The sequence below is a fragment of the Alosa sapidissima genome, chromosome 1, assembly GCF_018492685.1.
Source record: "Alosa sapidissima isolate fAloSap1 chromosome 1, fAloSap1.pri, whole genome shotgun sequence".
NCBI lineage: Eukaryota > Metazoa > Chordata > Actinopteri > Clupeiformes > Clupeidae > Alosa > Alosa sapidissima.
This window is the reverse complement of record NC_055957.1, coordinates 403,029-416,361: the sequence shown is the minus strand read 5'-3', so window position 1 is coordinate 416,361 and position 13,333 is coordinate 403,029. Positions and strand designations below refer to the sequence as shown.

Genomic DNA, 13,333 nt, shown 5'->3' with positions numbered 1-13,333 from the left:
AACAAACACAACACCCCGTAAACATATACACACACTAGAGTGCAGATCGACCCACTTGCGCTCTTTTACTGAGGAACAAACACAACACCCCGTAAACCTATACACACACTAGAGTGCAGATCGGCCCACTTGCGCTCTTTCACCGAGGAACAAACACACCCCGTAAACATATACACATACTAGAGTGCAGATCGGCCCACTTGCGCTCTTTTACTGAGGAACAAACACAACACCCCGTAAACATATATACACACTAGAGTGCAGATCGGTCCGACAGAGTTGCGTCCGAACCCGAACCCGACAGGCATTTTCATTTTTATGTCCGAACCCGACCCGAGCCCGACGCAGATGATGCCTCAGTTATTCCCATGCTAGTGATTAAACGTTCACGTTTGTGGATAGCCTGTCTTTTTAGCCCATTAAACGGAACACACAACAAATTGTGCACGCACGCAGGTCACACACAGCGCACATTAACACAAGAGGCCCAAGCAAGCATAGCCTATTGAAATAGAATTCTTGTCTTACCATTGATGAAAAGTCGTGAAATGAACTGCAACAGTCTTTGAAACTACAGTGCCTCTGTCACTGATATGCAGCATCGACGTTAATTGGGGCAACTCGAGGAAATCCTCATCCAGTTGAACGAGACGACCTTATAGCCTACCGGTAGCCTATGTCTTTACCACAGTATGCAACGCAAATAATCTTAAAATCTCCTGATAGGCTAACAACTTTTTAACGTCACCCAAGACTGTGCTTATGTGCATATGTGCATAACCATTTGTTAATGTAGTCGTGACAACGCGTGTGCATTTCAGGTTGCATGCCTGAAATGCGTTGTCACGATAAACAAATCTTGCACACAGGAAGAAAGCTATTAGGTCTTTTTTACATTTTACTTTATTCTCAAAAAACAAACGTTTGCATCATGTAAAGCAGACCTGTTGGTTACCCAACATAATAAGGAATTTTAAATGTAAAGCTTCCAATGCATATCGCCCCCATGTGTCCGAACCCGGACCGAACCCGACTACAATTTCTAAATATTTGTCCGAACCCGACCCGACCTGTCGGGTACCGTCGGGCTCGGGTCGGGTAGCCACACTCTAGCACACACACACACACGCGCGCTCTTTTACTGAGGAACAAACACAACAAGAGGTGATTTACCCTAAAGACCCCGAAAAAACCCCATAAACATATATACACACATACACACGAACACGCGCACACACACACACACACACACACACACACACACACACATACAAACACACACACAGACACACACACACACACGAACACGCGCACACACACACACACACACACACACATACACACACAGTAAAATTGACAGTGTTATTAAGTGTTAATTTTTCAGAGACATATTTTTCAGTGTTCATTAGTGTTAATTAGTGTAACTTCGGGAGTTGTTTGAACAAACATGTACACCCACGGTGTAATTAAAACTCACAACCTAGTGTTTTAAGTGGGTGTGAATGTACGAACTCTGGGGTGGAGTCATTTACACTTCCGGTCCTTCAGTTGAGATTTTTGAAAAGAAGATGGACGCCATTGAAGTACATCGTGGGATAGTAAAAGGTAAATTCATTTGTTCCCTATACTTCTGTAAGCTAGCATGAAAACTACGACAAATACACAATTAAGTAATGTCACATCACAGGTATATGTTTTCATACCAACGTGTTTTACCTACTATGAAATATTGGTGACGTTAGCTTGGTCGCTAGCTAGTAGCAAGGTCGCTAGCACTAGCTAGCTCAGAAAATTATTGGTAAAACATCCAGCAAGCTAACATAACTTCGGTGGGTTATAACCTTATCAAATTGCAATGGTTAAGTTTATGTTCATTTGTAATACTTAAACTGTAAACTGACATTAATATAATATTGGAGTCGACAACGTCTTAAAGTCCTTTCTGAAATTCGAAAAGGCGGTTGGAATTTGAATACCCACTGAGGGAATAGCTCTAACATGCTAACGTAGCCTAGCTGATTAACATTAGTTACAGCCAGAACTCCACTGTTCATAGCGATCTAACGTTAGTGTGCTGCCAAATGCTCACCTGGCACAAATGGATCTGTTGACTGACTAATTATAACTATGACTCATTGACGTTTGGTTGAACTGAACACTATTGCTTGGTTATAAAAAATTGCTGCTAGCTAACATTAGCTGAGACCACGAGGGCATTCGTTTAACTGTTAGGCATTTGTAGCAAACAGAGGTGTAAGGTAACCGTTAGCCTGGTTGGTTTGGTCCATTCTCTGTATGGCACTGGTATTAGTTTCTGTTAGTCTGTTGGCTTTATTTGGGTTAGATCAATTTCTTTGTTTCCTAACTTATAAAGGGTGCAGGTAAGCCAAAGAGTATAGAAGTTAGCTAGCTGATACTAATTTTAGATATTTGTAGAAATTGTGGTTCAATAGCTTGCAAGCACGTGCATAAGGATATTCAGTCCATCAGGCATAACGTTACAGCTGAGCAGAGTAAGAAATGTTTATTCTCTGAAATGATGAGCAGTTTTTTTATGGATATGGTAAAATGTAGGTGAGTTTACTGCCTAATGAAATTATTTAAGTTATTACCAGTCATGTTGCTTAAAAAGTAGGGATTATATGAACATATTTTAAGACAAAACACTTGCGGTTGAAACATTTGGTAACCTGTGGTAAATAATGTCAGAATAAAGTTTAGAAGTCCTTTGCTGGTTAGTTGATATACTGCTGATAGTCAAATCATTGTTGTTCTTGTATTGATGTAATCATTTTCTTTGTTTTAACAGGGTCAGCAAAATGCTCATCAATGTCCAGTACCATGGAGAAAAAAGTACCTCAAACTGCAGCCTGGTTTTTCCTTTCAAAGTTTAATTCGAGAAGGTGAGGTTTTATGTGGTTTAGCCAAAGTCCTTTTAGGCAAGTCCCTCCACTCTGCAGCCATATTGCAACGCTTTTTTTTTTCTTTCTTTTTTCTAGCTTGTTTAGACTATGAATCAGCCTGACCTTAGGCATGTTTCTTAATGATTTCACACGCACACTTTGTATCCTGGCTGGAGTTAATGCAGATCCTTATGATCCTTTTTAAGAAATACATTTGAAATCAATCAAAGTTCAAAATCCCTGTGTACAGCCCTTTTGCAGGTGCTGATGGTGTGCAGTATAACTATTAAAAAGTCAAAAACTAGTATAAATCGCACACTGGAGGGTATATTTTGTTGACTTTATTTGGCGTGAAGGCTTTAGGTTCACGTTCAAACCTGATGAAGAAAATTGTGAAATGTGGTGTTCACGCCAAATAAAGTGGGTATGGTTAAAAAAAAAAAAAAAAGATTTTGTCACCCTTTAGTTGAATTAAGTGAAATAAAATCGGAGACCGAATTTCTTAAAGCAGCCCTTTAAGATTCCAATTTTTTTTTCTTGTTCTTCAAACAAGGCACATCAATCCACTGGTGCAAAAGAAGAGAACACCTCTGCCATAGGAGATTCAGCAGAAAAAGGCCAAACAGGTGAGCATTTAAAATTAAAATATCACTAGGAGAAATCCTTGTCTGTCCCGTCTCCAAAATGCAGAAGCCTGGCTTTGTGTTCCGGTAGTGTCAAATCAGTGGGCACATTCAATCTTGCAGCTCTGCACAGATCTGGCTGAACGTAAAGTATGTTTATTAGATTCAGTCAGATCTGCTTGCAGATCCAGTGCTGCAAGATCAAAATCCCACTGATTTCATGCTACTAGAACACGAAGCCAAGCAATTTGCTTCCTTCAGATACAGGTCTTGTTATAATCTCTCTGTACACTTTCCAAGTTTACAATACTTCTGTTTGTCTGTAGAGACCCTCATCACACAACCACAGAAGTGTAATTATATTTTGAGCACTATCAGTGGTATTAAATAGCATTTATTTTTTGACGTTCTAGCTGCCCCCTTAGCTTTCTTGTTTGTACTCTGGATTTACACTTTTTAGAGGGTGCATGTAAGTTTTCTCTTTACAAGTGTATCACTGTTATTGTTTCTTTTTTTACGCATAGATGGTCCAGGAGGTTCTGGAGAAGAGTTAAATGGGAGAGGAAATAATGGAGGAGTATAGTAGAGCACCTTGACACACTGTACAAGAAGGCATCTTCTGAATATCCTGGTCCATGGGTATGTTTTGTTTTGAATAAATTAATCTAATTGTATACAACAGTTAGGTCCAGTCAAACTATTAACTCTTTTCTGACTGAACGAGAGGGATTCCATGGGTGGGGTTATCTCAGGACATCCCTACTCAGACTTTTCAGTGGTAGTGCCATTTTTACATTGATCCAATGTTATCGTTCCATTCATTCAAAGTGAGAGAACATTGTAACATAACATCACAATTGACTGTTTGAGTGAGAAAAATAGAGTGCATGTAATAGGGTGAATAATGTAATGTGAAATAAAATGAAAAATCATTATTGTGCACATATAGCCTCACACAACCTGCCTGCAGAGTGACAAGAAAACCCTAAATTAATGTATTTTAATCCAGGTATTAGGTAGTAGAATTGCTGTGTAAAAACAATATTGAACTGGTGATTGTGGGGTTGATAAATGCTATAAGGTAGAACCTTAGCTGTAGGGATATCTATTACCAACTACACAGTGGCTCCATTTTCAAAAAACTCCTGAAGACCCTGCTGTTTAGAGAACATCTCCTCTCATAGCACTACTTAGAACAAGTCTTGCTGATCCTAGTACTTACCACCTGTCTTGAACTGACACTCAACTGTTTAAAAACAGCACTCACTGATGCACTTATTCTTACTGTACTCTACTGTTTTTAATTGTCCTAAAATTGTTGAGAGAATTGCTTTTAAACTTAAACTGCTACCATGTTAGTCGCTTTGGTTAAAAATGTGTTAGCCTAATGTAATGTAATATTACTTAAGCATATTTTAGTGGCAAGAAGCGTTAAGTCTATATTTTATCCATTATCCATGTTTAATCACTCTTCCATTTTATAGCTTGTAATGTTGTCTGAATATATCTAATATAATTTTCCTATTGTTTTTAGGATACCAGTACGAAGTCAAGGAAAAAGATATGCACTCGGCATTGTGACTGTTTCCTAATCTCAGGGATCCTTACTCCACCAATGGCTATGTAAGATTTTACTCATTTCCATTTAAGGTTATATATAATAATAATGTTCAACTATTGATCTGGATAATCATAGTTCTTGCCCACATTATTTTGCAGGAACACTTCTACGATGCTGGAAGAGGGACGGGCTATCTGGCATGGCGCCTAAAGCAACGAGTGTCGCAGCGTTTGGTCAAGAACAGCTCGGGAGCCTTGGAATACATGAACACCATAAGCTTTTTAAGGAGGTAGACTTTCTAATGAGGAGACACAGCACTCAAAAAATCCTCCATAGAAATGCATGGGGTTAGTTTGTAACGTATGGTGTTGTCTACATATATCACACCCCCCTCCGTGGCAAAACGTGGACATGTAAATACATTGAGCCAATCATGTGGTGTGTTGTGAAGACATTGATTGTGCCAATCATGTGTTGTGATCTTGCCGCTGGAGCAAGATTGGTGTTGTGAAGCCTGCCGAAAGTGCCCAAAATGCGTTGCAATATGGCTGCTGAGTGGAGGGACTTGCCTAAAAGGACTTTGGGTATACCCACATGTAACATCACTTCATGGTGCATTATCTGTCTTGCTTATGGAAAATTGGCCCATTATTGCACATCTCTAGTAATAGGTTTGAAGCAAAACACAAGTTTGTGAAATTGTAAAAAACTCTTGATTATATTGTTTTATTTCTTGTTTATGAAATGTTTACTCAGTGTTGCAGAGCATTTTCATGCATATGTGGTTATGGATTGTGAGGAACATTGTTTTATTGTTAAAGTCAATGATTTGTATAAGGCCTTTGCTCAACAAAATGCTTATGGACCAAACTTTGACATATATATTGTACCTCTGCACATTGATTTGAGCCATATCATGGCAAATGTTAATAAAAAAAGAAAAGTAATTAATTTGCTGTGGTTTGTTTAATATGTTTATTTTGATAAATATATGGCTCTAGAAACTAATTAATTACTCCAATAGAGTTAATTATGAATCACTGATGGAGTTAATGATACACTCCAATAGAGTTAATTTTAACTCTGATAGAGTTAATTATGAAACACTAGGCTAGTGTTAATACGGCAACACTATGGCAAGTGTTATTTTAACACTGATGAGTGAGGATTATATAAACTCTGGAATAGTGTTAAAATTAACACCCATAGAGTAAAATTAACACTGGCCGATTTACTGTGCATACACACACATACACAGACACACACACACACACACACACTCATGGAAAGTACCATGCTAACAATAGCATTGAAGTTTAAGTGTGTATGTGAAAAGTACCATGCTAACAATAGCATTGAAGTTTAAGTGTGTGTGTGGACAGTACCATGCTAACAATAGCATTGAAGAGGTTTAAGTGTGTGTGTGGACAGTACCATGCTAACAATAGCATTGAAGTTTAAGTGTGTGTGTGTGTGGACAGTATCATGCTAACAATAGCATTGAAGTTTAAGTGTGTGTGTGTGGACAGTACCCAAGGGCGTCAGTTTGTTTTTAGAAGTGGTGGGGACAATAACCATAAGCTTGAGTGTGTTTTGAAAAGTGCGGGGTACCCTTATGTAAGCTATTCATCCATTCAACGCTGCATTACAATATGCTCAACAGTAGTGTTGCGCCGGTTAAGGTTTTTTAACATCCGCACCCACCCGACCCGTCAGGAGAGTCAATATGCACCCACTCGACCCTCAATATGCACTGATTAACTACCCGAACCTGACCCGACCCGACAAAAAACAAAAAAAACAACGAGGTGAAAATGTCCAGGCCTGCTGATCTGTTCACATGATGCGGCATTTTGGGGAGGCAGCATCAGCTATTAATGTGACGTGCAACAGGGGCGTGTAGTGTGATAGGCGTAGGCCTTATTATGCGTGGGCCTTCAGATGCAGCAGGTGTGTGATTTCCAAAACCATGGCGGGAGAACCGACTGCACTTTGGTTAGCTTGCATTGCTTTGATGTTGCTTAGAATGTTAGATTCTTGCGATAGATGTCTTCAGACAATAAAAAGTAATTTGGAAGGGAAATTGAAGAGAAGAGTTGCCCCCTGCGTTGGCCGTAATTCCCCTTTGAAAATCAGAGGTTCACAGGTTACTCTGGCCTTGGTCAGTGGCGCCGCCAGCCGTAATCCTGTATCCTACCCACTGTGCGTACAATTCATTCATGAAATCATTCAATACAACAATAAAAATAGCTTGTGTACTGTCTTAATTGAAATATGCTTCACGCACAAATGATAGCCTAGGGCAAAGAGAATGGACATCTCAACACAAGGATAGGCCTACATTAGAAGATGATGGTTGGTGTAAACTTTGTCACACGACGTGATAAGCAATTCTGGCGCTTAAAAACACAACGTTCCATTCAGTCATAAATCATTCAAACGTAGGCCTAGTGCTCGTCATGAAAAGAAAACAGCAGCTTAATATTTTTCAGGTGTTTAACAGTAGGCCTAGGCACACTGTATCAGTTATGCCGTAGGCAGTGAGATTATTAGGCATTGCATCCTGTCACTCTGTTTGGAACATCGCAGTTCGGGTTGATAAGATTCAGTTAATGCGAGTATGGGTCGTCTCAAAGTTTGGGACAACCAAACAGCAGAGTAGGCAAAGCAAATCCTACTTGTTAGGTTACCAATAGCTGTCTTTTCTCTAGGCCTGGGCCTATCGGAAATCGCGACATAAGGTCATTGGTTTCTTTTTTCTTTTCTTTCTTGTTCGCGTGTTGGGTAGTGAAGCGATAATGCAAATCAATGTACATCAGAGCCGATATGGCCAGCCCTGATCTGCTGCTCTGTAAGGTAGCCTATGTCTGTCCCACCCAAATTTGCTGAACTACTTGCGAAGTAGCCTATTCATCACAGACATCACATGTATCACACGAACGAGCTTTTTCTCAGCTTTTAAACGATGTTGGTGGTTAGTTGTTGTGGTAAACGGTTCGCGAGAAAAGTAGCCGAACTTTAATTTAATCATAGCCTATTTTCTGCACCCGTCTCCCTACCCATTCATCTTGGCTTCGCGAACTTTCCCTCAACACATGACAAACCATATATCAGAATAAACAGCAGACCTTACCGAACACAAAGGTGTAATTAAAGTTTAAAGTTTTAATTAAAGTTTAAATCACTCCCCTGTACAGTTAGCCATTCCAGAGCCTAATCCGGTTTTAAATTTGCAGCAATGTCTATATGCATGTCTCCAACTTTGGGGTTCACAATGTGTTTAAATTGTTCAATAGGCCTACATGATTTTATAACAGGCCAAATACAAAATAAATGTTACAAATATCGCCTAGATAGCCTATCTGTAAACATTACAATCAGAGGATATACATATAGGGCAGACCGACTCATGAGTTATTTGTTTTATCGCTGGATTTTGGCATAGCCTACTATGGCAACCGATTGCATTCCGAGCTACAGTCAACTCTAGCAGGCATTACATGACTGGAGGGTCGGGGTGGGTGCGGATGTTAAAAAACCTTAACCGCGCAACACTCGATCCACACATATCTAGGCAGGTGTGCATGCTGTAAGGATGCCATTGTGCGCGCCTATCGCATGGTTTAGACTCGATGATTTCAGTATGTGGGGATTTTTTCGGTCGCAATTGGTTTGCACATTTTTAGAAGTGGTGGGGACAAAATTCAAATTATAAATAGTGGTGGGGACATATCCCACCCGTCCCCCCCGTAATCTACGCGTATGACAGTACCATGCTAACAACAGCAAGTTTAAGTTTGTGTGTGTGTGTGTGTGGACAGTACCATGTCTCCTGAAGTCCTCCTCAAAGTACTCCCTGTTGAGATTGAACTCAAGATCTTCTGTGTAACTGTAAAGTTCTGTGATAGACAAGCAGACACACACAGATAAGAAACAACAAAGATACACACACATATGAAACAACACACACCAACACAAAGATACACATACATACTAATCAATACACAAGCACAATGACACACACACATACTAATCAATACACATGTATGTATGTGTTAGTGCCCGTTTGTATGTTTATGAGAATGGTCCCAATCACACCTGGTCCAATCTTGACCATTTCACACCTTTAAGCTGCCATGTCCACACCTGGCATTGAAATGCAATCCCACAATGGAACAGCAGCGGTAGTGTAGTGGAGCTGGGCTAGTGTGCAGTGGTAGTGTAGTGGTTAAGGAGCTGGGCTAGTGTGCAGTGGTAGTGTAGTGGAGCTGGGCTAGTGTGCAGTGGTAGTGTAGTGGTTAAGGAGCTGGGCTAGTGTATAAGTATATATACTCTTTTGATCCCGTGAGGGAAATTTGGTCTCTGCATTTATCCCAATCCGTGAATTAGTGAAACACACTCAGCACACAGTGAACACACAGTGAGGTGAAGCACACACTAATCCCGACGCAGTGAGCTGCCTGCTACAGCGGCGCTCGGGGAGCAGTGAGGGGTTAAGTGCCTTGCTCAAGGGCACTTCAGCCGTGCCTACTGGTCGGGGTTCGAACTGGCAACCCTCCGGTTACAAGTCCGAAGCGCTAACCAGTAGGCCACGACTGCCCCTAAGAAGTATGTATGCGCTTGTGTAGAAGTGTGTGTGTGTGTGTGTGTGTGTGTGTGTGTGTGTGTGTGTGTGTGTGTGTGTGTGTGTGTGTGTGCGATCCTTGTCCACCTGATAACTCTGCCATTGTGCTGTCTGTGTCTCCGTACTCAAACTCCAGATTTGGCGACTCCATGGAGCCCTGCAACACACACACACACACGCACATACACACACACACGCACACACACACGCACACACACACACACACACACACACACGCGCACACACACACACACAGATTGGTTACACTGGAATGACCTCTGCCTTGATTGGTCAGACTAAAGCAGCCTCTGTTCTGATTGGTTACACCAATCCTTTGTCCTGATTGATCAGACTGAAGCAGCCTCTGTCGTGATTGGTCAGACTGAGGTGGCTTGTGCAGTGATTGGTCAGTCTTCAGGTCTGCAAGTTGGCTCTGCAGTAATAGACCTCTCCAGAATAAGTCCCGCCTCCTACCTTCCGTATCCATCCAACCTTCGGTCGTCAATTGTCTATGGGAAATAACATGGCCCATCTGCCCACCAGCTTTTTCTACTTCGCTACCTACAGATGTTTAACCGGTATGATATTTCGAAACGCCATGTTATTTCCCATAGACAATCGACGCCCGGAAGTTTGATGGATACGGAAGTTACGGAGGCGGGACTTATTCTGGAGAGGTCTATAGGCCAGAGAGAAAGCCATAGTCTGATTGGTTAGTAAGTGGGCCTGCCATAGTCTGATTGGTTAGTAAGTGGGCCTGCCATAGTCTGATTGGTTAGTAAGTGGGCCTGCCATAGTCTGATTGGTTAGTGTGGGCCTGACATAGTCTGATTGGTAAGTAAGTGGGCCTGCCATAGTCTCATTGGTTAGTGTGGGCCTGCCATAGTCTCATTGGTTAGTGTGTGCATGTCTGTGTGTGTGTGTGTGTGTGTAGTGAGTAGGCCTGCCATAGGGTCTGCCACACACACTGCCCTAGAAACCCCAGCTGCAGGGGAATGAACATGTTCCATTTGACACACAACATAACCCAACCCCCATCTCACACACAATGAGAAATCAGACGCACACACAACCATCTAAAAACACTGCCAAAACACACACAGAGAAAAAGAGAGAGAGAGAGAGAGAGAGAAAGGGAGAGAGAAAGGGAGAGAGAGAGAGAGGGAGAAAGGGAGAGAGAAAGGGAGAGAGAGAGAGAAAGGGAGAGAGAGAGAGAGAGAGAGAGAAAGGGAGAGAGAGAGAAAGGGAGAGAGAAAGGGAGAGAGAGAGAGAGAGAGAGAGAGAGATAGAGAGAAAGGGAGAGAGAGATATATTGTTTAAGCTTTTGAAGCTCTGCCTCTGTGCTGCGTTGCCCGTGAGAGGCTCAGAAATGCAACTGTTTACATTTTTAATGACTGAATTAGTTATGATGGCGATAGGATAGAGGAGAAGAAATCATTCGTTTGCTTTATGTGTCACGTCTTCCACACCGCAGGACGCTACTTGCACTGCATTAAAAGAGAAATATTCAAAAGCAGGACTTCCGTGTATGTTAAGAATGCGAAATTATTTTGAGGTTATTTTCATCAGTGCACTGTAATTGTGTCATTTTTGCTCCTCGAGCCCTGTCCGCGGGATTAAAGACACTACCACAGCCGCGCGCCGCCTGCGCTATGACAGCTCTCGCGCTTGGAAGCGTACGCTTCCCAGACCCCGCCGGTTGCCTTTGCCGCTCTCTCTCTTTCTCTCTCTCCCCCTCTCTTCCTTCCTTCCTTTCTCTCTCTCTCTCTCTACGCCTGTGATATTTATAGCGGTGACAGTCAGTGTCACCGAAATAACAGCTCGAGCGCATGCATGCCTTCCTCAGAGGTTTTCCAGCAAGGGCATATGACGTTCCCCCAGCAACAACAAGCACAGGAACACACACACACACACACACACACTCCCGCCAGCACAACACGGAGCAGAGAAAGACCCCAGCCCCTCGCGCTTACCTCCGAATCCTTTCGCTGATTCTTGAACCCATCTTTGCCGTTAGCCGCGAGCTTCTGTTTGATGCTATTAGTGTTAATGTGATTAAGGGCCGGGACCTCCATGTTTTCGGTCTGCATTAGGACAGAGCTCGTACACCTCCCCGCGCCTGGCGGATCCGGTCGCACACATTCACGCGCAGAAGACAGGACTGGCACATTGAGACCGACGCTGGATTCCAAATTCAGAATATCCGTTACCTCCGCTCGGATTGGCTGTCGGAGTCACCGGAGGGCGGAGTTTAGCGTCGGTCACCGCAAGCATGTGTCCGCCTGGTGCCGGACAGGTCACTCGCGCGCGTTTAATAGGGCGACCTCTCAGAAGTCCTCTCGGAAGTCCTCTTCTGCAGCCTCCTACAGCATGGACAGTGTGAAAGTAGACTTTTCCATTAGCAGCACACTACTGTAGTATGAACTCAAGTCAGTTTGATTTATTTAGTTGAATTCTATAGTGAATAGGTTATAAGTATAGGTTATTATTTTCTTGTGTGTGAAGGTGAATAAGTCAGAGATGAAAATCGAAAGTTAACTAAATGACACCTTCAGCAGAATTCATCTTGGTGTGTGTGTGTGTGAGGTCAGAGCAGAGAGAGGGGGTCCGTGTAACGCTTTGCAGTGCTTTGTTCTATTTGTTCCATCCATCTGGTCCAAATAAAAAATGTGTTCGATAATCCAATTTTCAATTTGTTTTAACTGGTCAGCAAATAGATAATTGCTGCTATTTTCTAAATGTGTCATTAGTCACGCAAGATAAAGAAAACTGGATTGGAAACAAAAGTAAAATTCAGTTAATATTGGATTTTGGCCCCTTTTTTTACTGTTTTTGTTGGGCTGAACCACGCGTAGGGGTGGGTGACCTGATAGATATTGGCGCGCGATGTTGGTGATCACATTTTATCAGCGGATGTAGAGCATAGACTGTAAAAAATAGATGTAGAGATGGAGGGCTATCAAACACAGTTCCGCTTGCATCAAGGTGCCAAGCGATTGATAATGTCAGCTCGAGATCAGAACTTCAGATGCAGAGGGAGACATTGCTGCGTCCTGACACTTATGAGTAGGCCTACGTGAGCCCCAGTAGCCTACAGGCCAATGTAGGCTATTTGCTGTTGAAATTAATAAATGGATAAACGGATAAATTAGGCTCACCGTTGTGTCTTCGTTTAGCCTAATGAAACCTAGTCTAGCGTAAAGCGTTAAATAAGCAAAAATACCATGTCAAACAGTGCTCGGGGTAGCCTGTATAGTCCGGTATAGCCAAGACTGACGTCGATGGCAAAGCATTCTGCTTTGGGGAATTATTTGCTATGGCCATGGTATTCAAATATAGGCTACTGTAGATATGTTAAACATAGGCTTATGTTTAACGTGCCTTCTCCCAAAAAGTTTGTCATTCATCTCTAAAGTAATGAGTCAAAATCATAAACAACTTCAGGCGGCGCTCCCTTCCACCATCTAGCCTGGCCCAGCTAGATGCTGTTCTCCCCCCGGCCTGGCCCAGCTAGATGGTGTTCTCCCCCCGGTGTTCGTGGTTCAGTCCAACCACAAGGGCAAAAAAGGAAAATTAGAAAATTGACGCATCATTTCAATTTTTAACTTCTGAACAGAAAACC

The 13,333-nt window shown here is 42.2% G+C and overlaps 1 protein-coding gene and 1 long non-coding RNA gene across 4 annotated transcripts in view; one reads left to right on the top strand and one right to left on the bottom strand.

Moving 5' to 3' along the window:
- strip2 (striatin interacting protein 2) overlaps window positions 1-11,905 on the bottom strand; it is a 66,007-nt gene extending 54,102 nt beyond the window's left edge. For 2 of the 3 annotated variants that reach the window (XM_042098335.1, XM_042098344.1), the window contains exons 1-3: window positions 11,685-11,905; window positions 9,799-9,868; window positions 8,912-8,986 (exon numbers count right to left, since the gene is read on the bottom strand). In XM_042098335.1, coding sequence (XP_041954269.1) covers window positions 8,912-8,986; window positions 9,799-9,868; window positions 11,685-11,801 — 262 coding nt within the window. In that variant the 5' untranslated portion in view covers window positions 11,802-11,905. The remainder of the gene's footprint in view (window positions 1-8,911; window positions 8,987-9,798; window positions 9,869-11,684) is intronic. The other variant, XM_042098355.1, reaches the window with a different exon arrangement.
- LOC121713631 lies at window positions 1,350-6,038 on the top strand. Its single transcript, XR_006032896.1, has 6 exons — window positions 1,350-1,605; window positions 2,810-2,903; window positions 3,457-3,529; window positions 4,051-4,165; window positions 5,061-5,149; window positions 5,246-6,038. It is a non-coding gene; the product is annotated as an uncharacterized LOC121713631 (long non-coding RNA).
- Window positions 11,906-13,333: the final 1,428 nt, after the last annotated feature.